Genomic DNA, 26726 nt, shown 5'->3' with positions numbered 1-26726 from the left:
CTTACCTCATTTATAATAACTCGGGGGACGCGCACGGCAGTTTCACACACACGCACCTCCGCTTCTGTTCTGCTCTGTTCTGTTCTGTTCCTTTCCCCCCGCATCCTTATACTTCCGCTCGAAGCTTCCGCCATGGGCGAGGGCGAGGACGAGGCTGGGAGCTCGAGCTCCGGCGCGGCCGCGGGCGAACCCAAGGATCCGAGAAGGATCGCGCGCAAGTAAGCGCCCCTTCCTACTCTTCTTCTGATCTGTTTTTTAGATTTTCCGGCGGAGGGCAGGCCGGCATATTTGTCTGCGCAGTTTCTATGGGAGCGGTGGATTTTTTAGTTTGTTCATCTCGTGCGAGACCATCGATTCGTTTTGTGTATTGCTCATCTGTCGGGAGTTCGTGAAGGTTTTAGACAGGTTTTGAGACGCGATTGTTTTTTTTGTTCTTCCTGTCATTGAACTTACTTTTCACGCCCGATACTGCTGTTTTCGGTTTTCCACATTTTTTTTATATTGTTTGATAGAAGCGTTTCGTGAGAGAGTTTGAGTTTCGCATAAGTTGCGATTTGGACGGCGGAGCCAGGACTCTCCACCAGGGTATTCCGAGAATAATTTTCAACAAAACAGCACGAACTAAAAGCACTCGTAGAACTAGACATTTTAGTAATACCCAAATACAAATTTATTTTGTTACAGAAAATATGGGTATTCCAAGGATACCGCTGCTGCCGCGCCCCGTAGGTTGCAGCTATGGATGTTTAGTGCCCCCTGTCACGAAGATCGAGAACGTGATATCCCTTAATCTCTAGGATTCGGTCCTGTTGATCGCCTGCTTGACATTAAAAGCATGTGTGATCCTCAACCTGCCCACGCAATTACTTTATGGCAATGCAGCACCCCAGATACGTGTCAATGCATAAATAACTACTACTATTCGAGATGTCGTGGTGATTGTGCCTTGTTGTCATCATTCCAACTATTACTGTAGGAGTACTACTTTGTGGCAAATGGTGGCCAGCTTTTTGATTGAATGTTGCATGTAGCAGCGGGAGACCCTAAGTCCCCCCCCCCCCCCCCCCCTAAAATATTGTCAGACAAATTTTTGTTAATCAAGGATTTCCTCTGTTTCCTTCAAATAATACCGGGAGTATGGAAAAGACACTAATGGTTTGCTAGCTTTTGGTATTTAGATATCAGCTGGACCTTTGCAAGAGGGCAGTTGAGGAGAACATCGTAGTGTACCTTGGAACGGGATGTGGGAAGACACACATTGCCGTGTTACTCATGTACGAGCTTGGACACCTCATCCGCAAACCCAGCCGCGAGGTCTGCATCTTCCTCGCACCGACCATACCCCTTGTCCGTCAGGTAGAATAGCTCCCTGCTCTTCACTATATCTATATTCTTTTTTGGAGGGGATGAAGTCATGCTATCAATTTTTTTTTATGAGTACACCCTCATTTTCTTATGGGTGTTTGTGACCACATCTTTTGCTACCAGGTGCACCTTTACATGCTTAGTCAGTGCTCTTTTTCTGTATTTGTATTTTGTAGCAAGCAATGGTGATTGCCGATTCCACTAATTTTAAGGTTCAACGTTACTATGGAAGTGGTAAAAACTCTAGAGATCACCAGGCATGGGAGAAAGAGATAGGAGAATACGAGGTATGGTGTGCTCTATGTTCTTTTTGCTGGCAGCTGCCAAGTGATTACTGATAGTCCTGTTTTGAAGATTTTTTAGTAGCTAGCATAAATTAATAAAGCATAGTACTTGACATGTTGTGGAGAAAAAATTCAGACAGAGATGTGTTTAGCCTATGATCGTTTTTGAACCAGTGTTCTGACTCTTGAGTAAAATGAAAAGTCAGCAGTTGTATCAGCACACAACTTTGGCAAACATAACCTATTTATATCAACATTCACACACAACTTTGGGAAAACATAATCTATCTGTAACATCATTGTTTCTTATGCATAATTTTTTCTTCCTAACTTGTGCTGCTTTCTTTGCCGCTTCAGGTCCTTGTAATGACCCCTCAAATATTATTGCACAATTTGCGTCATTGTTTCATCAAGATGGACTCAATTGCACTTTTGATATTTGATGAATGCCATCATGCACAAGCACAAAAAAGGCATCCATATGCACAAATCATGAAGGTAACTGCTCGCGTACAATTTCGGTGCCTGTACTATCATCTGTTGCAATCTCTGGAAATTAATATTCAGGTCACAGAACTTCCTCCTGTACCTGTGCAATATTAATTCTCCATTTCAGGAAGTGTGTTGCTATGGCTGACAGGATTTTAATGTAGTAACTTGCCCCCCACCCGCCCCAAAAAAAAGGAAAAAAAACTAACACTGTAGATATTTTCGGTACTAAACGTGTGGGTGGGTGATAGACTTCTAGAGGCTTTGGAACAGATTGTACAACTTATTTTTGCTGATGATGAACTTACCTATATATTTTCACTTTCAAAACTGTAGAAAGGTATGGGAATCACACCACCCACACGTCCATTGTGGGGTGGTGTGTGTGTGGGGGGGGTGCCTTGCATATAATAACCTGTGGTACAAGGTAGGTGGTATAATACATGGATAGTTATCCTATACAATTGATCTTAATGGATCCTATCCTAATAATAACAATTGATCCTAATGGATCCTGTCCTAATACCAATTGATCCTAATGAATCCTTTCTTAATAAAATCAGTATGCGGAATACATTTGGTATAACTGGAGATTATATTAATATGTGCAAAGGATTCTCAGAATTCTACAATGGTTCCATTGACATCCTAAGATACAGATTATCACCATATTCTAATATACATATACGAGTATTTAACATTTATTCGAATCTATATCTGACATTCATATTTGTTTCTTAAAAAAAAATAATTGCTAAATCTTCACAACCATATACTTCTCAGTATCTGGCATTCATATTTGTTTCTTAACATAGTACTCCCTCTGCACCAAAGAAGACAAAGCGACTTATAATTTGGAACGAAGGGAGTAGTTGCTAATTCTTCATTACAATACACTTCTCATTTTGTCAACCAACCTAGGAGGAACTAGGTGGCACTGTCAATAAAAAGAAAATAGGCACCTGAATTTGAGTCGAAGAGGACTCGAAAACCCAGGCGTGGAGGGTGCCCAGCCACACCTCCCATCAACTGCGCTAGAGTATGCTATAGCTGTTTACTTTGTTATGGATGGTAGATGCACCAGATGTAATTTATTATCACATTTCTGGCGCATCATCTTTTATGTCCTTTGCTGTTCTTATACACATGTCACTGTATTCTTCATGATGCATGGTATTGTTGCATTGAGCCACAACCTGGTGATGATCCAGAGCTACTTGTTTTCTCCTTATTCTCTCAACGTTTAATTGAATACATGACAAATACTCTTATGCAGTTATGAGGGTTTGATCACGTAGTTGGAATGAAAAATTGATGAAATTCCATTGCTTTATATTAATTGAACATATGCAGAAGTTGTACTATACCTGTTGGAATATAAGTGAATTGCCCACCTCTCCCCATCAGCTTAAGCTTTTGGGTTGAATTGGTCGGTGTATGCAACTCAATATGGTATCAAAGCCAGAGGTCTCGAGTTCGAATCCTGGTTAGCGCAATTAAATAAAATAATTTTGCTCGCTCATATTCCACGTCTGAGGCCTGAGGAAGCCTCCACGTGAGGGGGAGTGTTGGAATATAAGTGAATTGCCCACCTCTCCCCATCAGCTTAAGCTTTTGGGTTGAATTGGTCGGTGCATGCAACTCAATAATACCTCTTAAAGACTCTTTAGTAAGTTAGATGAACTCAATAACCTCATTTTTATGAGCGGACCTCCTCTTCCTGGAGAAGATCTCTAAAAAATGAAGCTTGACTACAAGCGTATAAGATTTCTGAAAACAAGCAATCTGTTTTTCTCTTCTGGGTTGATTCTTGTGTTTAGTGGCTCTTTGTTTTTCTTCTTGTTCTAGCCTCGCTCGGGGTTATCTGAAGTGTTTTCCATTTGTTTTGCTCAGAGTTTGTTTTTGTGTTTTAATAAAATCTAACAGTGGGGGCTTCCCCTGCTGTTTTCCTGGTTCCAAAAAAAAAGTTACATGAACTGCGGACTTCTTAGTCTTGAAATATTTATAACAATATTTCAGGAATTCTATAATAACGCTGATAAACATCCTCGTGTTTTTGGCATGACTGCTTCACCGATTATTGGAAAAGGTAATGGTGTTCTTACATAAATGTTTTATTCCTCGTCAATGGTCTTAACCTATCGTGCTAGCAACTGTATTAACTTAATTTCTATCTTTCTCATATTTCAAATTATGTTAAGAGTCAGAATCAGAATATATTCTTGCCCTTTTCTCATTTGGTTAATGCTTGAATCTTATTTTCTTTCCCTTTATGCCTAGCTTTCAAATTATGCAGTCCATTATTCTTGCCTTCATACAATCTGTACCATTGTTTGATCGGTGATCTGTTAAATGGCCAGCATTTAGTATACAGAATGAGATTACTAGCTTTTTATGATAGTACAACATATTGTTTATGTTTTTAAAGAAAAATTAGACCGATCTAGAAGGAAGTAGGGGGATTTGCATTAAGAAGAAATGGGCATCCAAGTTCAAGTTGAAGAGAACTTGAATCTAGGTGGTGGAGGTATTCTTTTCCAATCCACAACACATAAGGTTTTGCATGAAAGCAAGGATAATATACCAATCAATCAGTTGGAATGGCAGGGAGGGATGATCTCTTATACTTTTGAGGTCTTTATGGTAATTTGCTCAGCTGTATTACAAAACCAGGAGTATGAGAAAATTGGATAGAAACATACTAGAGAGCAATCCTAGGAGAGGAGAAGAGTTATTTGAGTGGAATAAGATGGACACCTGTTTCTCATCCTTTTATTCCAAACCATTGTGAGGGCCAAAAGCTCAAAGTACAGTGACTGAATGATACTTATAGTTGTATTACTCCATTATTTTGTTGCAGCAGAATTGTTCTTTGGATTGAAATTCTATAGGTATCTAGGGAGTAGGGACACACAAAATATTGGTCAAACTAACACAAACAGATGAAATGTAGAGTGTTGCCTACCAATATGCTATTCTTCCTCTAAAGTTGTATCATCCAATTTAACTATATTTCTTCCCCATGGCTGGCTAATTATCATTCCTATACTTTCTATGACAGGTGGTTCTAACAAGCTTACCTACACTAAATGTATCAACAGTCTCGAGGAATTACTTAATGCAAAGGTAAATACAACTACTTTTCTCCATAAATCTGCTGGGCTTAAGATGATTTTGACAATTTGCTTTGTAAACTTGTACTCTAGGTTTGTTCAGTTGATAATGTAGAACTTGAAAGTGTGATTGCTTCTCCTAAGATTGAAGTGTACTTTTATGACCCAGTTGGTCACTCTAACTTGACTACAACTTACATCAATGAGCTTGATGGCTACAAGTCTCAGGTGATTTTTTTAATTATACAGGATTTATCTTTGGTCCAGTTAACATGAGGTTTTGGGTTATTTTCTTTTTTCTTTATCCTTGAACAGCTTTTAATGTGCTTTGAACAGTCTGAATACATGTTAAGAGAGAGTGCATGCAATTTCAAGGAGTCACAAAAGAAACTAAAGTCCTTATGGAGGTTGCATGAAAATTTGATTTTCTGTTTGCAAGAAGTTGGTCTCTTTGGAGCTCTCCAGGTGAGTTTGCACAGTTTGTTCAACCAGCATTTAAATCTTTATACAATCTCGCCTCAGTTGAATTCCTTCTTCACTGTTCCTCACTTGTATTTTGGCAGTGGTAGGAATGTAGAACTGTTGTACTGGAAGTCTGTAACAGCCAGTAGCTTGCATATGTGTTTTCAAGCTACCCAGTGTTTTCTTTTATACGTGATTTTTTGTTCTTATTGTTTTAATAAACTGACTATAATGTACTTCTTTGCATCTTTGAGTGACATTTGTGATTATGTTCACGTGACAAACCTCCTCAATGAAGTTGTTCGAAGGCTTACTGATCCCAAATAGCTTACATCCTTGCAAGATCTTTTTTTCAATTACATTTATCTTGGTGTGCTTGGTATTGCCTTTTTCTTCATAAGTAATAAACACAAGATTCATTGCACTCGGAGAGCCTTGAAAAGATGACAGGCCCAAATATTTTCCCCAAAACTTAACACAACAAATAGATGGATTGTGGTTTGGTTTTATTAAAAAATCTTGGATCCCCTCCATGTTGGCCTATTTAATTTGGGATAAAACCTTGACATGCCACAGTTTGTGACGTATGTGTTCTGCTTAATGCCACAATTGTGGCTTACCACACATTTTTAGCCCCATGCCATACATGTCATTGAACTACTTTTATAGCAGACTATTCACTACTCCCCACTTGTGGCATCCATTTCAGCCGCCACATTTTTTTTTGCCTAATGTCAAAAGTAGGTGTGAACTTAACACGTATGTGATGTTATTTGTTTGATTGTAATGCAGGCTGCAAGGACCTTTCTCTCTCCCAGTAGTGTTAGTCTAGATGGAAAGGGGGTTGATATTAATTACTATGTAAACAAAGCGACATCTCTTCTAAGCCGCGACATCTTAGAAGGTGAACTCCCCTCCTCGTACACTTTGCTGGTGTTTCGGATATGTTATTCAACAAGCTGATCTGCATATGTCATACATATAGTTTATATAGTGGACCTTTTGGAGTTACATTTTGTTGGAAATAATTGGAAAATGCATACTTATTTCATATTATCCATTAAAAAATCTGACAGTTTTGTTTTTAAGGTGCGGATGCTGATTCATTTGACCTAGAGACAATAAAAGAACCTTTCTTCTCAAAAAAATTTGCAGTCCTTATTGACGTCCTATCAAGATACAGGTAAGCATGATCACTTGTGCTACTATCATTTTTCAGAAACATATCTTTGATTTTCAGTCGTGTACTTAAGGCATTATAAGCTTCAGTCCTGCCGGGTGCCTGAGTTTGGTCTCACTGCCACCACATTCTTTCAATCAAATATGATATTAATTGTGTATATAATTACACAATCCCTACCTTTCCTTGCATTGAAAACTTCATAACTGTACAGACTACAGGTAATAGCCTGCCAGCTTACAGTAATTGGTTGGCCCTAGGATCAATCTTATAGTACACAAACAAGCAGTTAGAAATTTTATAGTCTACGCTTGGGCCTAAAATGACTACAATATGAATTCATAGTCTTCATCAAGTTAGATGTACACCTCTCCCTTTAATGAAACTGAGCTTCATATTCATCCACTGGAGATTTGTGGATACCCAGCTGGCTATGGTAGCTAGCAAGATAATATGGAGTTATGAACAAATATGAAGGGGTTACATGTCAGGATATAATATTTTGCACAATTGAAAGGTATATAACTGATTTCTGGGATTTCATATAGAAAATGGTGCTGACAACATGGTTATTAAGTTCACTATGAATTACCAGAAAGACTAGTTATGCCATGAATACATAACATGTGGTCTCTGCTGAGAGATGACAATACCCATCATAATATGCACCTGGCCAGAGGGAATGCATATCAACTGTTGTTTCCACAGGATCTATCATCGATCTTTAACCCACATAACAGCTAGGATGGCCACTGAGACTTCTGCATGGGTTTGAAGTTTATACTTTCAGACATCCTAGCCAGTGATGTACTTGTTTGCCGCATTGTTGAAATTATATTTTCTATTGGTTTGCTGTACGCCTTGAATATCTTCAAAACCCAACTACAAACCAAGCAATTTCAATGTTTTAGCTGTAACCATTTTAAAACAAGTTTGTGCCTTCAATTCTATTGGCATCATCCTGGTTGTTTTCTCTTTGGTTTCTTCTACAGGCTGGAGGAGAACACGAAATGCATTGTTTTTGTGAAAAGAATCATTGTCGCAAGAGTAGTAGCACATATTCTCAAAAAACTGAAGTGCCTTGATTTTTGGAAATGTGAGTGTCTTGTGGGATGCCATTCAGGATTAAGGAACATGTCAAGGGACAAGATGGGTTCTATCATTGAAAAGTTCTCTTCGGGTGAGGTATAATCTGAAGTCTGTCCATCCTTAATAGTCCTTGTCAGGTTTATCTTTATTATCTCCACTAACACCAGTATATATGTTTATGCTTCTTGTGTTACAGTCCCTTTTCCCTTACTTTTTTTACAGGTGAATCTTTTGGTCGCTACTAGCGTAGGTGAGGAGGGACTTGACATTCAGACTTGCTGCCTTGTTGTGCGGTTTGATCTCCCTGAAACTGTTAATAGCTTTATCCAGTCAAGGGGACGTGCCCGAATGAGTAAATCTAAATATGTTTTTCTCCTGGAGAGGTCATTTTCGTAACACCCACCCACACGAGCACATGCCTGCATTCACCGATTACACTGGCTAATTTTCGCAAACCTATCATAATGCTATTAACGTTTCCTTGAATTTAGTTCCTTGTTTTTGGTTCTAGACCTTGAAGCTCTTCATTTTGATATTTACCAGGGGAAATCAGTCTCAGGAGAAGTTACTTGATGATTATATTACTGGTGAAAGCATTATGGATAAAGAGATTAACTTGAGAACATCAAATGATATGTTCGATTGCCTTGAGGAGAACATCTATCGAGTCAATGATACTGGTGCTTCCATTAGCACTGCTTGCAGTGTATCTCTATTACATCGCTACTGTGATAACCTTCCTAGAGATATGTATGCAAAGGATCATTTATTATTCTACCCATTTTGCGTCATGTAAATACTCTACTAGAATAATTTGATACATCTTGTTGCAGGTTTTTTGTTCCTTCCCCATCATTCTTCTTTGTTGATGACATTGATGGAATAGTTTGCAGACTAATTCTTCCACCAAATGCTGCTTTCCGTCAAGTGAATGGTCAACCCTGTCCATCGAAAGATGAAGCTAAGAGAGATGCATGCTTGAAAGCATGCATTAAACTTCATGAACTCGGTGCTTTGACAGATTTTCTTCTACCTGGTCAAGGCTCTAGAAAGATGAAGGTATCAACAACAAATATTTCAGAAAGCAACAAAGATGAGGGTATGGTCATTGTTCATTATTCAGAATATGATGCGGATAATATTGGTAATTTGGCTTAAGCATTTTTTTCCATGTTTCAGATGAAAGTTTTAGGGAAGAGCTTCATGAGATGTTAATCCCTGCAGTTCTGAGACCTTCAGGCTGCAAACTAGATTGCTCATTGAAGTTGCATTTCTATTACATAGAATTTATTCCCAAACCAGCAGATAGACGATATCAGATGTTTGGTCTTTTTGTGATCAATCGCCTTCCAGAGGAATCTGAAAAGTTGGATGTTGAATTGCATCTTGCTCATGCGAGGATTGTGAAAGCAGGAATTAAATATTTGGGAAAGATTGAGTTTAACAAAGAAGAGGCACTGTCTTGCTTATCTGTTCAAATGCTAAGACATAATTTTCAGGGAACATTGCCTCACATGTCTCTTTTCTTTTATCTTACAGATGATACTCGCACACAATTTTCAAGAGATGTTTTTGAAAGTTCTTCTGGACAGATCCGAGTTCACTTCATCTTATATTTTGTTGGGGAATGATGCTGCATTGGACATGGATTCAACATTTTACCTTTTACTTCCCATCAAGCAGAAATTCTATGGTGATAATATGATTGATTGGCCAACAATAAAGAAGTGTTTATCATCACCTGCATTTCAAGATCCAATGGGTTTGTCTCTGCCTGATTCATATTTGCCAAATGAGTCTTTGAAGCTTCTCGGTGGAGCATACAAGAAAGCTGATGTCATTGGCAGTTTGGTCTATACTCCCCATACCGACCTGTTTTTCTTCGTTGACTCCATTCTGGATGGAACAAATGCTAAAAGTGAGTTGAACGGTGCAACTTATGAAGAACATTTTAAGGAAAGGTAAAAGGATGAATTATTTCTTACATGCCATTCTTAGCATACATTGCAAAAATGTACTATACCATGTTGGGCTGCCAGCAAGGCAAATATAGTTAGATCACAGAGCTCTAAGATTTCAGAGTTATGCATGCCATTTCAGAAGTATAAGTATTATGCTATGTAATATGATAATCAGGAAAGTTTGTTTTACTATCCTTAACAATCCACTTTCTCCGCTTAAACCCCTGAACAAAATGTCGGCTCAATTTATTCCCCCAAACTATTTCAATCGGTCCAATCTACTCCCTACTAGTGATATATTTTTTGTTTCCCTGTATACAAATTTAGTTTCTAATTTCAGATTATGTGGAGTCACAAAGGACATCATAACTTTTGTTAAAAAAGTATATATTAAGAATTGTTCATTATTGTTTTTGTAGTTAGGAGAATGTAAAGCTAAACTGACCTGAGAAACACAAAATTGTATGAAAAATAGTGATGAAAAATTCTTAATGTATTTTTTTGAGATAAGATATCGTGTCCTTTATCCCCTACAAAATTTGAACTCAAAACGAAACTTGCATGCAAACATGCAAAGCAACAAAAGAGAAAAAGAAATCATTAGGGGTTAGTTTGGACAAACTGAAATAATTTGGGGGAGCAAATTGAGCCGAATTTTCTGCAGGTAGACAAACAAACAAAGTTGATTGTTTGGGGTAGTAAAGTGAACTTTTTCCTATGTGTATCCTTCTTTGTGTTGAAAAACTCTTAATGTATTCTTTCTAACATAGGATATCATGTACTCTATCACCCCAAGAATGTTGAACTTAAATCTCAACCTGCACGTGAAAAAAAAGAGAAAACACATCAGGGTCTAGATTGGGCCAATTGAATTAGATTGTGGGAGTGAATTGATCTTAAATTTTGTTTAGGGGTGTCAAATGGACAAAATGGATCATTTGGTTGTAGCTAATAGAATTTTCCTATGATAGCATACATCCTTTATGTTGAGAACAAACTAGCTACAAATATCCAGCAGAATTGTGTCTTTGGATTTATTTATTCATATTTCTGTAATAGAGCTGTATCACTCGTAGTTATCAGTATCTGCCTTGATATTATGCTAGCCATGCATCATTATTTCTGTATCATTATTATAGTATGGAGGTAGGCGATGCATCTGTTAAACTGCTTCATAATGTTATGCTTTACTGAAATCAGGTTACATATTGAGCTTTCCCATCCTGAGCAGCCACTTTTGAAAGCTAAGCAACTCTTCTGTCTGCGTAATCTGCTTCATAACCGACAACTTGAGAGCACAGGTTAGTCTTCTTCAAGGGGATAATTCTCTCTTCTGAAATTATGAGACACCATTTCCATTACTTTCATTATGGAAACTCAAGCAGTTTGATAACCAGAAATAGATTAGGGATAACGGCGGATTGAGAAAGGACCTAGGACTAACCTACTTTATTCAAGAGACAAGCCTCGATCAAAACCCACACAAACACAGTTTAATGCCAAAAAAGAAACAATGGCAGATGGCGTATCTTTATCACACCACCGTGCAAGCACCTGTGCAGTCAGTCCTCTGCTTGCTTGACCGATAGACCAGGCAGCATCCTAGTTAGTCCTCGCTTGTGTAGCCATTAGGGCCCCATTTACTTCCTGACAAATTTTGCAAAATGTTCTAGATTCCCCGTCACATCAAATCTTGCGGCACATGCATAGTAGAGCATTAAATACAGATAAAAAAATAACTAATCGCATAGTTCACATGTAATTTGCGATACGAATCTTTTGAGCATAGTTAATCCATGATTGGACAATAATTTGTTAAATACAAACGAAAGTGCTACAGTAGCATTTTGCAAAAATTTTCAGGAACTGAACAGCCCCTAGATTGTATGCCATGAGAGATAATTCTTTCTACACCATTGCAATTTACCCGAATCCCTATTTTGCCGTCACAAAATGAATTACCCCCTATATGGTATCTGGCTACAAATTCTATCCTTTTACGCCGTTGTTGTCAAGTCAAAGTGTCAAACGCTCATGGAGGCATAAAATAACCTCTTTGCCCCTGCCCTCTTTTTTCCCATATCCGGTCCTCGAGGAGGGGTGTGGGCGGGGCAGCTTCCATGGCCCATGGGTCCCCCAAAATCAAGGGCCTCACTAAGTATACATACTACAGACTCAGCTGTATTCAGAACTCTAAGAAACATAGTGCTGTATGTATATATACATATACTACCTAGACAGCTGGGCCTGACAAAAAATGCACGTCATAGGGTACTTTTGGATCTGTTTTTTGGTCCATGTGCCATTGACTTGGCTGCAAAAATTTAGTTGCTGGTGCTAGCGAACGTAGATTCGCTATTTAAATGGGACCTGCTGAGTCTGCGACGCCGGATTGTGTGAACCAGTGATCAAACCATCCCCGATAGTATGTACGCCTATCGTGCAGCTATGCCTTTTCCATCTTCGCCCTAAAGCTAGTCAGTGGTTCTAGTACATGATGAGTTATGGATTAATTGTTTATAAGCAATGCTTCGATGAATCATGATCATATTTATTTAGATTTCAATTACCAGTTTGATTTTTATTTTTCAAGTATGTAAAGAAAACATGCATCTAGAATTGTAGAAAAAAGTACATGAGCTAGTAGAATCATTAAAAAGACCCCTTGACAAATTTTTCCAGAGTAATATGAACAGTTGAAAAAAAAACCCAGATGAATATTGATTTAGAAGATCAAGGCCCTACGGTAGACAATGTTAACATTGGATGACAACAATGTGAGTGATCATGAGCGCATAGTGTATTCATTTACTACAGAATATGCAGATTTATATTATCTTGATGTTTATATTAGGACCCCTGCTGTTATTATTGTTGGATAATTTGGTGAACACGAGATTGATCTGGCAACAGCCAGAGGGCAGTTTGCCTGCTATGGCCTTTTGATTGAATTGCAAAAAATGGATCTCGGTTACAAAACCCCTTGCCCTGTCTCCAGCTCTTATAGGCTGAGGGCTGCCTCTTGGATAGGCATATTCTAGAGTAGATTCCTAGTTAACTTGGCTGCCAAGGGTCTTATCTTCTTGACCCCCAAGCAAGCCTATTACAGCCACATAATTTAAAACAGAGAAGGAAAACAAAACTGCAGTGGGCAATACTTAGGCCCTGCTATACTAGATACATGACCAACTACCATCAGTTCTCCCCCTTGGTCTTGATCTCCTTTGCTGAGATTGCCTCCAGGCCGATCCTTCCCCTGAGCTCTTCAAACTTGGTCTTGCCCAATGCCTTGGTAAGAATGTCAGCCAGCTGATCACCAGTTGAGATATGCTCTGCCCTGATGCTGCCATCCTCCAGACAGCTTCGAATGAAATGGTACTTGATTCTGATGTGTTTGCTGCGCTCATGGAAGACAGGGTTCTTTGCTAGGGCCAGTGCAGACTTGCTGTCAACCTTCAGCTCAACAATATCCACGGGTCTTCCAAGTAACTCAGCCAGCAGTCTTGACAGCCACATAGCCTGTGTAGCAGCAGTAGTAGCAGCCACATACTCTGCTTCACAACTGGAGAGTGCCACTACTTTCTGCTTGATAGACTGCCAAGACACCAGACACTGACCAAGGAAGAAAAGAACACCAGTGGTACTCTTGCTTGTATCAACATCACCACCAAGGTCACTGTCACAATAGCCAATGAACCGTGCACTGCCAGGGGCTCTGGTGAAGTGCAGCCCATATTCCAGTGTTCCGGCGAGGTACCTCAGAATGCGCTTCACAGCTGCGAGGTGCTCCATGGTGGGTTTCTCCATAAATCTGCTGACAAAGCCGACTGCGAAGGCAATGTCTGGCCTGGTGTGAACCAAATAGCGCAGACTACCAACCAACCGCCGGTAGTGAGTAGGATCCACTGCCTCAGCAGTACTGAAGCGACTGAGCTTCAACCTTTCTTCCATGGGAGTTGCTGCAGGATTGCAGCCCTCCATGCCTCCAAGCTCCAGAATCCTCTCAGCGTAGTGTGTCTGCCGGAGATAGATCCCAGAAGCTGACTGACGGACCTCGACACCAAGATAGAAGCTCAGCAGCCCGAGGTTGCTCATCTCAAATGCCTTCATCATCTGAGCCTTGAACGCCGCCACTTCCTTCTCATTGGTGCCGGTGATGATCAGATCGTCGACGTAGACGCCAACGAGCAGAACTGCCCGCCCACTGCTCCGCCTGTACATGGCCGCCTCGTGAGAACTCTGCTGAAACCCCATCTCCTTGAGTGTTGAGTCCAGCTTCTCGTTCCAGGCACGAGGCGCCTGGCGCAGACCGTACAGAACCTTGTGCAGGCGATAGACCTTGTCTTCTTCCCCAGCGACGGCGAAGCCCGGCGGCTGCCGCACGTAGACTTCTTCCTTGAGATCGCCGTTGAGGAAGGCGGACTTCACGTCCATGTGGTGGACAGACCATCCTTCCTGAGCTGCCAGCGCGAGGAGAACCCTGACCGACTCCATGCGTGCCACCGGTGCGAAGGAGTCATCGTAGTCAATCCCCTCTTGCTGGACGAACCCGCGCGCCACCAGACGCGCCTTGTGCTTGATCACCGCGCCCCGTTCATCCTTCTTGAGCTTGTACACCCACTTGAGGGTAATGGGCCGGTGACCAGCCGGGAGCGTAGCTAGCTCCCAGGTGTGGTTCTGCTCCACAGACTTGAGCTCCTGCTCCATAGCCGCGCGCCAGGCAGGGTCGTCCTTGGCCTGGTCGAAGTTTGCCGGTTCTCCCGCATGAGTCAGATGGACTTCAGCGAAGAGGCGCGGCGGCGGTGGCGGCGTAGAAGCGTTGCCGAGGATGTTGGCCACCGTGCGATAGCGCAGGGGCTCATCATCGTGCCAGGCATCAACCCGGTCTTCATCTCCCTCCAGCGGCGAAGCAAACTCCACCGGATCGCCGATCTCAACTGCCGCAACTGGTGTAGTAGAGCCAGCGGCAGGAGTTCTCGGCTCGTCCGCATCGTTCCTCTCATGCTCCCCCGGAGCAGAGGATGGCGCGCGAGGTGGGCTCGGGGAGGTTGGTGTTGACGCGGGTATCTCCTCTGCTTCGGCCGGCCACTCGATGTCGAAGTCACTTGATGCCGCTGCAGAGGATCCGGCCGCCGGCGTCGTCCAGTTCCACCCACGTCCTTCGTCGAAGATGACGTCGCGGGAGGTCTTGACGCGCCCAGACGCCGGGTCGAACACTCGGTAGGCCTTGGCGCCCTCAGCGTAGCCGATGAAGATGCCGGGGACGCCGCGGTCGTCGAGTTTGCGCAGCTGCCCCAAGTCGCGCGTGTAGGCGACGCACCCGAAGACGCGCAGGTGCGCCACGGACGGCGCGCGCCTGTGCCAGGCCTCGTAGGGTGTCACGCCCTGCAATGACTTGGTGGGCGAGCGGTTTAGCAGATGAACTGCGGTCACCACTGCCTCCCCCCAAAAACGAGCCGGCATGCCGCGCTGCTTGAGCAGAGCCCGCGCGGTGGCCACCACCGTTTGGTTCCGCCGTTCCACAACGCCATTCTGCTGTGGCGAGTGTGGCGCGGAGAAGTGGCGTTTGACTCCCTCCATGGCGAAGTACTCGGCGAGCTCGGAGCAGGTGAACTCTCCACCATTGTCGGTCCGCAGCACCTTCAGTTCGCGGCCGGTCTCCTTCTCAGCCTGAGCCTTGATCTTCTTCACTGCCTGCGCCGCCTCGTCCTTGGTTGCGAGCAGCGCCACGAACATGAAGCGCGTGGCGTCGTCCACCATGAGGAGGAAGTAGCGTCGGCCTCCTGGAGTCGCCGGCGTGATGGGCCCGCACAAGTCGCCGTGGACGAGCTCCAACGGCTGCTCGGCGCGGTACGCGGCCTTCTGCGGGAACGACCGGCGGCGCATCTTGGTGATGACGCAGGTGTCGCAGACTTGCGCCGCGTGCTCGATCACCGGAATGCCTCGGGCCATCTCCTCCTTCCCGAGCCGATGGATCGCGTCGAAGTGCAGATGTCCAAGCCTCTCGTGCCAGCGCCAGGCATCGTCGTCCTTCCGCGCGGCGAGGCATACAGGCTGCACGGCGTCGAGGTGAAGAATGTAGAGACGGTTGCTGCCGCGCTTTACCTTGGCGAGGAGGCGCTTGCGCTGATCCCAGATCCGCAGGACACCGTGCTCGATCTCCACCTTCGAGCCCGCTTCATCGAGCTGACCCAGGGACATGATGGAGTTGCGCAGCGCCGGAATGAAGTAGACGCCGTGGAGGATGCGGTGCTCGCCGTTCTTCGCCTGGAACACGACCGAGCCCACGCCCTGGATCTCCACGCGCGACGCATCACCGAACTTCACCGTGCCGCGGACGGTCGTGTCGAGCTCGGAGAAGATCTCACGACGCCCAGACATGTGGTGGGTGGCGCCGCTGTCGAGGTACCAGCCGTCGAGCTTGTCCTCGGCGCTGGCGTCACCGAGGAAAGCACGTGCGCGCGGTTCGGCGAAATCCAGGAACGCGGCGCCCTTGGTGCAGAGGACTTCTGGCGCCTTCTCCTCCAGTTGCACGACGCCGTGGGCGAAGAAGAGCGCGCCATCATCCGAATCCGCCTCGGCGACATGTGTTGCGCCCCGCGCACCACCGCCGCCGCCTCCGCCGCGGCCTCCCTGCTGCTGGCCGCCGCGATCTCTTCCACAGCCACCGCCTTGTCGCGGAGGATCACGGCAGTCGCGTGCCCAGTGACCCGGCCGCTTGCAGTTCAGGCAGATGTCGTCGCGGTTGGCCTTGCGCTCGCCGTCGTCTTCGCGGCGCTCGTTCTTGGCCCTCTGCTTCTTCCCGCCACGGGGGCGACGCCGCGGCTCCTTGCCGCTGGCGGAAGCAGAGTCCTGGACGCCCTTCTTCTTCTCCTTCTGCCGTGCATGCCACTGCTCTTCCGAGAGCATCAGCTTGCCGGCGATGATGAGGGGCTCTCCGGGGACCTCCTGCAGATCGTCCACCGTCTTCAGTCGACCCGACACCTCCTCGATGGTGAGGTCCTGGAAGTCGAGGAGGGTCTCGATGGCGATGCAGAGCTGCGCGTACTTGGCCGGTGCAGCGCGCAAGAGCTTCTCCACCGCGCGCTCCTCGTTGATGTCCGTGTCGCCATGGAGGGCGAGCTGCTGCTTCAAAGCAACCAGGCGCAGAGTAAAATCCTCAGCCTGCTCACCTGGGCGGAAAGACAGCAACTCCCACTCGCGGCGAAGACGTTGTAGAGCGGTGCGCCGAGCTCGTTCTCCTCCGATGCGTGCAGTGGCGAGGGAGTCCCACGCCTCCTTCGCCGTCGCCTTCTCCGACAGCGGCATCTGCATCTCCTGAGGAACGGCGGCGATGAGCGCTTCGACGGTGCGGCGGTCCTCATGGTGGGGAAGATCGCCGTACTTGATCACGTCCCAAAGCTGGCGGGCTTGAAGCTTCAGCTTCATGATCGACGCCCACTCGTGGTAGTTGGTCTTGGACAGCATCGGCCAGGTGGTGGAGCCGCCGGAGTCCCTGTACACCGCCTGGATCACCGGCGAGCGGCCCCTGCCGCCACGTCCGCGACGGCGATCCTGATCCGGCGACCGCGACTGCCTGCGCATCCGGTCCGGGCTCCTCCGAAGTGGACGGCGGCGATCGCGCGGCTCCTCGCGCAGATCCTGGTGCGGCTCCTCCTCCTCAAACGGCTGCTCATCCCAGAGCTCTCGACGCAGAGCGGCGGCCGTGGTAGCGGCCTCCCTGGCTGCGGCTGCTGCGGCCTCCGCGGCTTGCTGCGCTTGCGCGGCTGCGGCCTCTGCCGCTGCCAGACGCTGCGCGCGCTGCCCGGCGGCTGCTGCTGCAGCGGCGGCTGCTCTCTCTGCGGAGGTGGCCATCTCACAGGATCAAGAACACGCTCTGATACCAATTGTTGGATAATTTGGTGAACACGAGATTGATCTGGCAACAGCCAGAGGGCAGTTTGCCTGCTATGGCCTTTTGATTGAATTGCAAAAAATGGATCTCGGTTACAAAACCCCTTGCCCTGTCTCCAGCTCTTATAGGCTGAGGGCTGCCTCTTGGATAGGCATATTCTAGAGTAGATTCCTAGTTAACTTGGCTGCCAAGGGTCTTATCTTCTTGACCCCCAAGCAAGCCTATTACAGCCACATAATTTAAAACAGAGAAGGAAAACAAAACTGCAGTGGGCAATACTTAGGCCCTGCTATACTAGATACATGACCAACTGCCATCAATTATTGCCCCCCCCCCCCCCACCCCCACCCCCATGCCCCAAAAAAAAAGAAAAAGGGAAGACTGCAAAAGGGGCAAACAATGGCATCTACAGCAGTGACAGTTAAAACTGTTACCTGTACCCAGTACTCTCTTAGTTAGATATGAACGATACTTTCATTAGTGTGCAGAGTCCAGACGGCAACATTAGCGACTCAAAGCTGTGTGTGGCTGAGGAGATACATAAGTGCTAAAACGTACAGTTGCCAGACAGAAGTATATTAACAGACGTTAGATGACCACTTCTGTGGGTATGAGCCTAATAGGGTTTTCCTCTCAGATCTAAATGAGCAATATCATAATTACCTTATGATTATTGGTGTCGGGACCAACCAAATTTGGTATTGCCACTAACAGGTAACTGAGCAAGTCCTAGTATCAAAAGATCTCATCCATTTGATTGACACCCATGGATGGCTGTGGCTTATGCAGTACCAAGCAAACTATAACTTGTCTAGTTATACATATATTGGAGAGAAGTTCGTTCAACCACTTGTTTTATTTTATTTTACTTTCAACTCAATTCAACTGTAAATTTTAATCAGATTCATGAACTGCATGTTAATGTATTTGATCTGGTATTTTGCTACTTCCTGCTTTTATGGATTTTAAGCACTGAGATGATTGCTGTGATTCTTTGATGGTTCTGATCCTTGTACAGTACTTTTGATATTATGTTTTTTCTTCACTGCTTCTTATAAGAATCTGAGGGTCGTGAATTGATGGAGCACTTTGTGGAGTTACCTCCAGAACTATGCTCTTTGAAGATAACTGGGTTCTCAAAAGATATGGGTAGTTCTTTGTCCTTGCTACCATCTTTAATGTGTCGCTTGGAGAATTTGTTGGTGGCTATTGAGTTGAAGAATGTCATGTCATCCTATTTCCCAGAGGCTTCTCAAATTAGTGCCTCGGGTGTAAGTAATACTAACTTTCGCACTGTTGAGCCGGAAACTTCTAATTTCATTTTGTTATCTATGCTGAAGTAATTGTGATTTACGACATTCATTACAGATCCTTGAAGCACTGACTACTGAAAGGTGTTTAGAGAGGATCTCTTTGGAGAGATTAGAAGTCCTAGGTGATGCTTTCTTGAAGTATGTAGTTGGGCGCCATAACTTTATTTCATATGAAGGACTTGATGAAGGTCAGTTGACCAGGAGACGTTCTGATATAGTGAGTAATTCAAATTTATACGAGTTGTCAATTAGAAGAAATTTGCAGGTGAGTTGATTGTATCAATGATCCCAATATTTATTTTATGCTAAGTTTTATATAGTTATAGCAGTTATTTCATCCTATCTTATTGTAGAAGAGATCCAATGTGCTTGTCCTTGTGCTGACATGGTTACATGGTTTGAGTGGTTGAACCTCAAGCACAAGATGGCAAAAAAGTTTAAATCATGATTTTTTTTTCCTGGCTATTTATAGACAGACCCACATTGTGACTTGAGACTTAGTGTTGCATTTTTTTAACATGCAGGAGTACAATATCAAATATCCCATGCAAAACAAGTTAGGGCATATGCCGCAGTGGTTGAGAAAGAAAACAGACAAAAAAAAGGCCTTAAAGCGCTTTGTGTGTCCTACTAATAGCCATGCTGGAGCTCCTTTTTAAGAACCACAAAAAACACCAACCCTGTTCACATCTAGAGAAGCACCATAGTAGGCTCCTTTGTTGCAGTATTTCCGTAACTCCCAAGCAACCAGAATAACCAAGGAATTAGATACCTTTTTAAGTTGCTTGTTGGCCTGTTTAATAGCTTGGCTCCACAAGGGAAAAGCCCTATTGTGTCAGCCTGCAGTGCCCACCATACGCAAGCCCGTAGATCACACAAGAATCAGGAGGGGCTGCATCGTTTCAGGAGCTTGATTACACAGAAGGCAGTGGTTATTTATCTAGCCTATCAGTGGTCCAGCATCGGTTAACAATTGCCGATCACATGAAAAACTTACAAAGCAGTGGTGCCCATGATTTCCAAATGCGTTCCAAAGGCACAATTACATTCATATGGCACTATATTCAAGCAATAGCCTAGGCTCCTCGGCTGTTGGTACATAGGCTTGGGCTGCTAGGGTGCAAAATTAGGCATTGTAACTTGATTCTGACTTCTTTTGATGGCATGATCGCACCCAGAAGCCACAATGTGGCTCCACCCCTGCATCGAAAACCCCCCTTGTCCACCCCTGTGCAACTTAGCTTTGATGTGAATTTGATTCTTTCTTAATTACCATCCATTTCTGTTGAACACATTTGTTTCTGTTTCTGATCTATTTTATCATGTTTCTTGTTTACATTATGGTTATTGGCCTTCAAGAAGTTTAAGTAGAGAATCATGACTCCTGTACTTTGTGCACATGTTTTCCCTTTATCACCTCAGGTGAGAATAATTTGTTGCTCGCTGTGTTACACAAAATTAAAACATCTTGATGCAAAATATAGGTATACATACGGGATCAACACTTTGAACCTACTCAGTTCTTTGCATTGGGAAGACCTTGTAAAGTTGTTTGCAATCCTGACAGAGAAGCAACTTTACACCCGAAGAATATCGACCCAGATAGACGTGAAAACTGTAACTTGAGGTGTACAAAATCACATCATTGGTTGCATAGGAAGACAATTGCAGATGTTGTTGAGTCACTTCTTGGAGCTTTTCTTGTCGAGTGTGGATTCAAAGCTGCATTTGCATTCCTACGTTGGATTGGGATAAAAGTTGATTTCGAAAATTCAGCTCTCTATAGAGTATTAGATGCAAGCTCCACCAATTTGTCTCTCATGAATTACATGAACATTTCTGAGCTTGAAGAATTGATTGGCTACACCTTCAAGCACAAGGGTCTTCTTCTCCAAGCATTTGTACACCCTTCATTCAATAAGCATTCTGGAGGATGCTACCAGGTCCGACCTTCCTTTTTCCCTTTTTATCTAATTGCTAGTGAACTATTCTGATAGTAAAGAACACTCACTTCAGCATATTCTGTACATTTTTAATCAGAGGATGGAGTTTCTTGGAGACGCTGTTTTGGATTATTTGATGGCCTCGTACCTCTACTCAGCTTACCCTGATCTCAAGCCTGGTCAACTAACAGATCTGAAATCATTAGCTTTGAATAATAATTCATTTGCTTATGTGGCCGTTAAGAAATCTATCCATAAATATCTCATAAAGGATTCTAAATCTCTTACGGCAGCGATAAATAAATTTCAGAATTATGTTAATCTTTCCAGTTCAGAGAAAGACTTGTTAGAAGAACCAACTTGTCCAAAGGTATGTGCTTTCCTTGATTCTTTTTACTTGCTGCAAAAACTTCAGTTATCTTTCTATAGAATTTGTGAATCACCTCTTTCTCAGTGTATTTTTCCTACATTTCTTTGCTAACACTTCTTTTATTTTCTTTGAGTTGAAACAAAAAGTCACAATTAGTAATTACTGCTAAAGGAGCTTCTTGAATTTTCTATATTCCCTCTGGTTCTAAATGTAAGTTGTTGAGGACAATGACAGTCTCCAACTATTAGACATATTAGGCAGGTCTATGCGTGATTAGCTATAATTAGCACCTGCTATGTACACTTGATTGTATTCCTTGTATACCCAGCCATATTGGCTATATATATGAAGGTCACCCACCCCCCACCCCCCATATTGGGTGTGAGGTGTGTCTTTACATGGTATCAGCCTATCAGATCCTAGTTTTCTGCACTTCCCTTCCACACGCGGCCTCTTCCTGACCGCGCTGCAGCCACCACGCGCGCGTCTCCCTCGCGCCCGTCCACCCTCACCGGCTGCTCCTCCTCTCCTCTCCAATGGACACATCGGGCTCCCTCACCTCTGCCTCCTCCCCGGCCACCGGTGCCGGCACCCTGCCGGCAACTTCCAGCATGCCCTCCATCGGTGCTGCCCCGTTGGGTGCCATGGCCGCCGGCGCTGCTGCACCAATCGTGGCTCACCACTACGCCACAGTAAATGTCAAGTCCCACATCCCGATTACGTTGGACCTTCACTCCAACTACTCCAAGTGGGCGTTCTTCTTCAAGTCGCTGTGCGGCAAGTTCGGCCTTCGCTCGTACATCGACGGCTCTGCTCCCCCTCGACCTGATGATCCTCAGTGGGATGCCACGGAGTGCTGCGTCCAGGGCTGGATCTCAGGCTCCGTTGATGACTCCGTCCTCGACCTCGCCATGAATGACGCAGATCCAACCGCCCGCGATCTGTGGGTGGCCATTGAGGGGATCTTCCGCGCCAACCGGGCACCAATGACACTTTGACTTCCTATTTTTTTATAAAGTTATAAAAGTATTTTTCATGATGAATCTAGCAGCATCAACCATATATTGCCAACCTATGTAAATATGTTGATGGGTCAAGTCAAAGTTTGACCAGCTAGAATCCTAAAATAGCCCGCATTTGGGACTGAGGGAATACAAGATTAGAGAGTGGAATTTGAGGTATAGCTATTGCAAGATAAACATGTATTTGGAATCCTAGATCATTCAAGTATAGGATTAATTCAAAAACTTCTGTTCAGCCTATGTAATACATTAGGAACTCCTTTTTGAAAATAGATTTTCTGAATGAATCATGTAGTTTATTGGAGACACCTTGGTATTTTGTTTTTAATCAAAGCTTGCATGCTTTTGCTGTAACCATGCAGGTTCTTGGTGATATTGTTGAATCTTGTGTTGGTGCGGTGCTTTTAGATTCCGGCTTCAACCTGAACCATGTTTGGAAGCTAATGCTAATGCTTCTAAAGCCAATATTGAGCTTCTGTGGCATGCACATCGATCCTATGAGAGAACTCAGAGAAATTTGTCAATATAATGGTTTTGAGTTAGGACTTCCCAAACCTACGGAGGACAATGGAGAGTTCCATGTCAAAGTAGAAGTTAACATAGATGGCAAGATGATAAGCTGTACTGCAGCAAACCGGAATTCGAAAGATGCTAGAAAGGTGGCTGCACAAGAAGCACTTTTGAAACTGAAGGTATATTTGTTTTGGCAATATGTTATGAAATGGAAATTGCATGTTTCTCTAGCACCATAGTTTTCATACTCTTGATTTTTTTTATTAATTACTTAGAAGGCATGGCAAAATCATCTTATTTGTGGCAATAATGCAACCTTGCATGTTTACATAGAATAATGGATACAAGCATAAAAGAAAGTCACTGGAGGAAATTTTGCGTGCTACCACGAAAAAAGAATCAGAGCTGATAGGCTATGATGAAGAACCAATCAATGTTGAGGATGACATACAAATGAAGAATCTATTGATAAATGGAGAAATGGAAGGAAACATCTTTTTTCAAAATAAAGAAGTGTCTTTGAACGGGAGGTCTGAAACCTCCATTCAGAGTACAACAGGAGATAACAAGGTTGACAAGAATGATGCTAATAATGGAAGGAACAATAAGTCCAATGTGGTCGTGCAGAATGGTTGTCTACCTAGAGGGGCAACTGATAAAACAAACCAAAGAGAGTATCATGGTATGGTTCTAAACTCCATTTTTTCTCTCTGTAAAATATGCTTGTCATCTAAAGCTTGGAAATGAAGCATGCAAGGTGTCAACTACAGATTCCAACCAGCCAGATGAACATGTGAAGCCCTTAATTACATTTATAAATCTACAGTAGCCGTTGGTAGTGGATCCTTTATTGGTCTTTTTAATATTCTTATGGCATCTAGATGCCTGTGGTGCTTGTCAAACTACGCATAGACCTGTGATACACACTTAGGATAGGAAATATGCTACAAAAAGGTTCTGCATGGAAAAGGGGCAATTGCATACAACCTGGGTGCTTGGCTGATAAGCCATCACTGAAAATACTGTGCGCTGATTGAAAAACACTGCCGAATGGCTGGCAGATTCGCAGATAAGCTCAAATGAACAAGCTCAACACCATAGTGTATACTTAGGCCCTGTTTAGTTCCCCATAGAGTACAAAATGCAAAATGGCAACTACTTTGGAATGATGAAATATAAAATGCCAAAATTTTCAGGGTTATGTTTAGTTTCATCCAAAATGCCAAAGTTTTTAGGGTTAGGTGGGGGTAGTGAAGGCTCTTTGGGTTTTTTTTTGCCCTCTTGAGGCCAAAATCCAAAATGACAACCATTTTGCTAAAAATTTTGGATGGTGCTTAGTTCTATTCAGCAAAATGGTGAGCCAAAACCCAAAATTTTTTGGCTCAAATGAGGAACTAAACAGGCCATATATTGCCTAGAACATAACTAGTATCCATAAAGTGTGCACTTTATTTTAAAAACATTTTTGAATGAAAAGTTACAAAATTTATGACTAAACTATACAATAAAACATGTTTGGCGGTTATGTTTTGCACGTGAAATGTGACCATATTGTGATTTTGATCAATTTTGGAGGTAATATCTTTATAATATTGTTTAGTACTCCTACCTTGACAGGTGACATGGTACGCAAAACAGCAAGGTCATTCCTTTATGAACTATGTGCTGCAAACTATTGGAAACCTCCTGATTTTGAGTTATGCAAAGGTGAAGGACCAAGCCACCTTCGAAAGTAAGCTCATCTACTTACTAAATATCTGAGCGAGAAAACTTATAGACTTGTATCTTTTACAATCAGAATTCTGTCCTTGAAGCTGGAATGATGTTTGTGTTCTAGCTTCAAGGAGTGGTAATTAGCGTTTCAGTTTTGGAACATTGGCTAAAATAACTCTGTTCATGCAGTTTTCTATATTAGCAAAGCTGAAATATATCTATCATTGTACGTTTTGGACTATATTGCTTGGCCAACTATTCTAAGTATGGGAAACAATGTCGGTGTCGAGTGACGTATGATTTATGTCTTTTTACATGCAGGTTCACTTGTAAGGTCCTTATTCAGATCACGGGAACTTCAGCGACCCTTTTGGAGTGCTATAGCGATCCTAAGCTACAAAAGAAAGCAGCGCATGAGCATGCAGCAGAGGGAGCTCTGTGGTATCTTAAGCAACTTGGATACCTACCAAAAGATGATTATCGTGTCTAGCGACATTTTAGGTTTGTGGCCTTCAGTGGGAAGAGTTTTGTTATTGTAAATAGGCCTCAGATGGAAGAGTTTTGTTATTGTAAATAGGCCTCAGATGGAAGAGTTTTTTTATTGTAAACATGCATTTTGTTCAGAGATATATTGACACATACGAAGCTCACATAGGATAAGAAACTAGCAAATACTTCCTCTATCTCAAAGATGTTTGACTTTTTTATCCTTATTTTGACCACTTGTCTTTTTTAAAAAAATTATGTAAACATATAAATTTAAGTCATTTTTGAAGAACTTTTATTAATAAACCAAGCTATGATAAAAGAAATAATATTTTATACAAATTTTTGAATAAGACGAGTCGTTAAACTTGTCAAAAAGGTCAAACCTATATCAGTATATCAGTAGGTTGCGACGGGGAAACACTATAAAGTATTCAGGAAAAACAACGATACGAATTGTACATATCTATTTATGTTTTATCATTTATATGAACTTTAAAGTATAGTGTTTTTTTACGATCGTAAGTTCGTAACATCCATAATATAAGCTAATGTTGGCAATTGTATTGTATGACAATGTCTTATTAAGTTCCCATCAAATTTAAAATATAATCTTGATATATTTTTTTTCTTCCATTACAAAGGACAAATAGGCCTTGTTTAGTTTCGAAAATTTTTTGGTTTGCAAGCTCGCAGGGTATAAAGAAGAAAAAGGTTTGTGCGAAATCACAAGTGATAGGTCAACCATATGTTTGTTTTGACATTTTGTATACATAATAGTAAGTTTGTCATAGGTGAAATTTCATCCTGCATCCACCCCTGACGGAGGTGAAATTTCATATTTCATTTTTGTCCGATTTCCCAATACCTTTTTCTTCTTTATACCCTGCGAGCTTGCAAACTCATGATGGTGTTGCCGTGAACCATTGGTCAGCACGCAGACTGCGAAGGTAAGGATGTTGCCGTTTCACCTAAGTATCGGAGTTTATAATGGTTTTTTAGATGTCAATTTCATTAGGCCTTGTTTGGATGTTGTCGTATTCACTTCAATCCATGTGTGTTGGGATGGAATTTAGTTCAAGTTCCACTCCAATCCACCTCAACACATGTGGATTGATGTGAATCCGACAACATCCAAACAAGGCCTTACAGATGTTCTAATCCGCGATTCCGGGCAGATTTGCTCCAGTCAATGTGGAAAATACAGAATTAGGGTCGTACCTATCTTATATGGATAGAATAATTCACGTTTGTACGTCTAAAGTTCTTCTGCCAAGGGATTAGAAAAACGACACAAGAGGATCCTTTTCTAGATTTGATTCAAGAGGATCATTTTCTAGATTAAATGGCACTAAGGGTTTGTTTCGATATAATGTTATAAACCCTCTTTTTCTAGATTAAATGACACTAAGAGTTTGTTTCGATATAAAGTTATAAACCTATTCCCCACATGCATTGTAGCGGGTTGGGAGGGATCAGGAGGGATTGGGTTTATCCAAATCCCTAATGGTGTCCAAATTTACCATGTT

General features: G+C 43.0%; 1 protein-coding gene across 6 annotated transcripts; it reads left to right on the top strand.

Annotated features, from left to right (window-relative positions):
- Positions 1-25401, top strand: LOC8064459 (endoribonuclease Dicer homolog 4). Of its 6 annotated transcripts, none has more exons than XM_002448105.2 (25): positions 4-218; positions 1179-1356; positions 1542-1652; positions 2007-2147; positions 4158-4227; positions 5200-5264; positions 5345-5479; positions 5567-5716; positions 6506-6617; positions 6803-6896; positions 7886-8078; positions 8205-8365; positions 8526-8732; positions 8816-9081; positions 9162-9436; positions 9522-9943; positions 11144-11244; positions 18897-19108; positions 19206-19415; positions 20635-21093; positions 21191-21463; positions 22848-23177; positions 23332-23680; positions 24616-24730; positions 25033-25401. In XM_002448105.2, exons 1-25 carry the CDS (start codon positions 133-135, stop codon positions 25199-25201), a joined length of 4884 nt encoding a protein of 1627 aa, XP_002448150.2. In that variant the 5' UTR covers positions 4-132; the 3' UTR covers positions 25202-25401. The 6 variants fall into 6 exon arrangements, with proteins under 6 accessions (XP_021319730.1, XP_002448150.2, XP_021319729.1 ...); XM_021464054.1 differs by having other exon boundaries at positions 1578-1652; positions 25033-25361; XM_021464053.1 differs by having other exon boundaries at positions 5588-5716; positions 25033-25361.

The sequence above is a fragment of the Sorghum bicolor genome, chromosome 6 (assembly GCF_000003195.3).
Source record: "Sorghum bicolor cultivar BTx623 chromosome 6, Sorghum_bicolor_NCBIv3, whole genome shotgun sequence".
NCBI classification, from domain to species: domain Eukaryota; kingdom Viridiplantae; phylum Streptophyta; class Magnoliopsida; order Poales; family Poaceae; genus Sorghum; species Sorghum bicolor.
Note: the sequence above shows the minus strand (reverse complement) of the source record. Positions and strands in the feature narration are given on the sequence as shown.

Bases quoted from the DNA above. Each gene is read 5' to 3' on its own strand.
- LOC8064459 (XM_002448105.2), top strand. From the start codon at position 133: ATGGGCGAGGGCGAGGACGAGGCTGGGAGCTCGAGCTCCGGCGCGGCC. The intron at 8,079-8,204 runs GTATAATCTGAA...CTTTTTTTACAG, and splicing joins AAAAGTTCTCTTCGGGTGAG to GTGAATCTTTTGGTCGCTAC. The intron at 9,082-9,161 runs GTATGGTCATTG...TCCATGTTTCAG, and splicing joins AGAAAGCAACAAAGATGAGG to ATGAAAGTTTTAGGGAAGAG.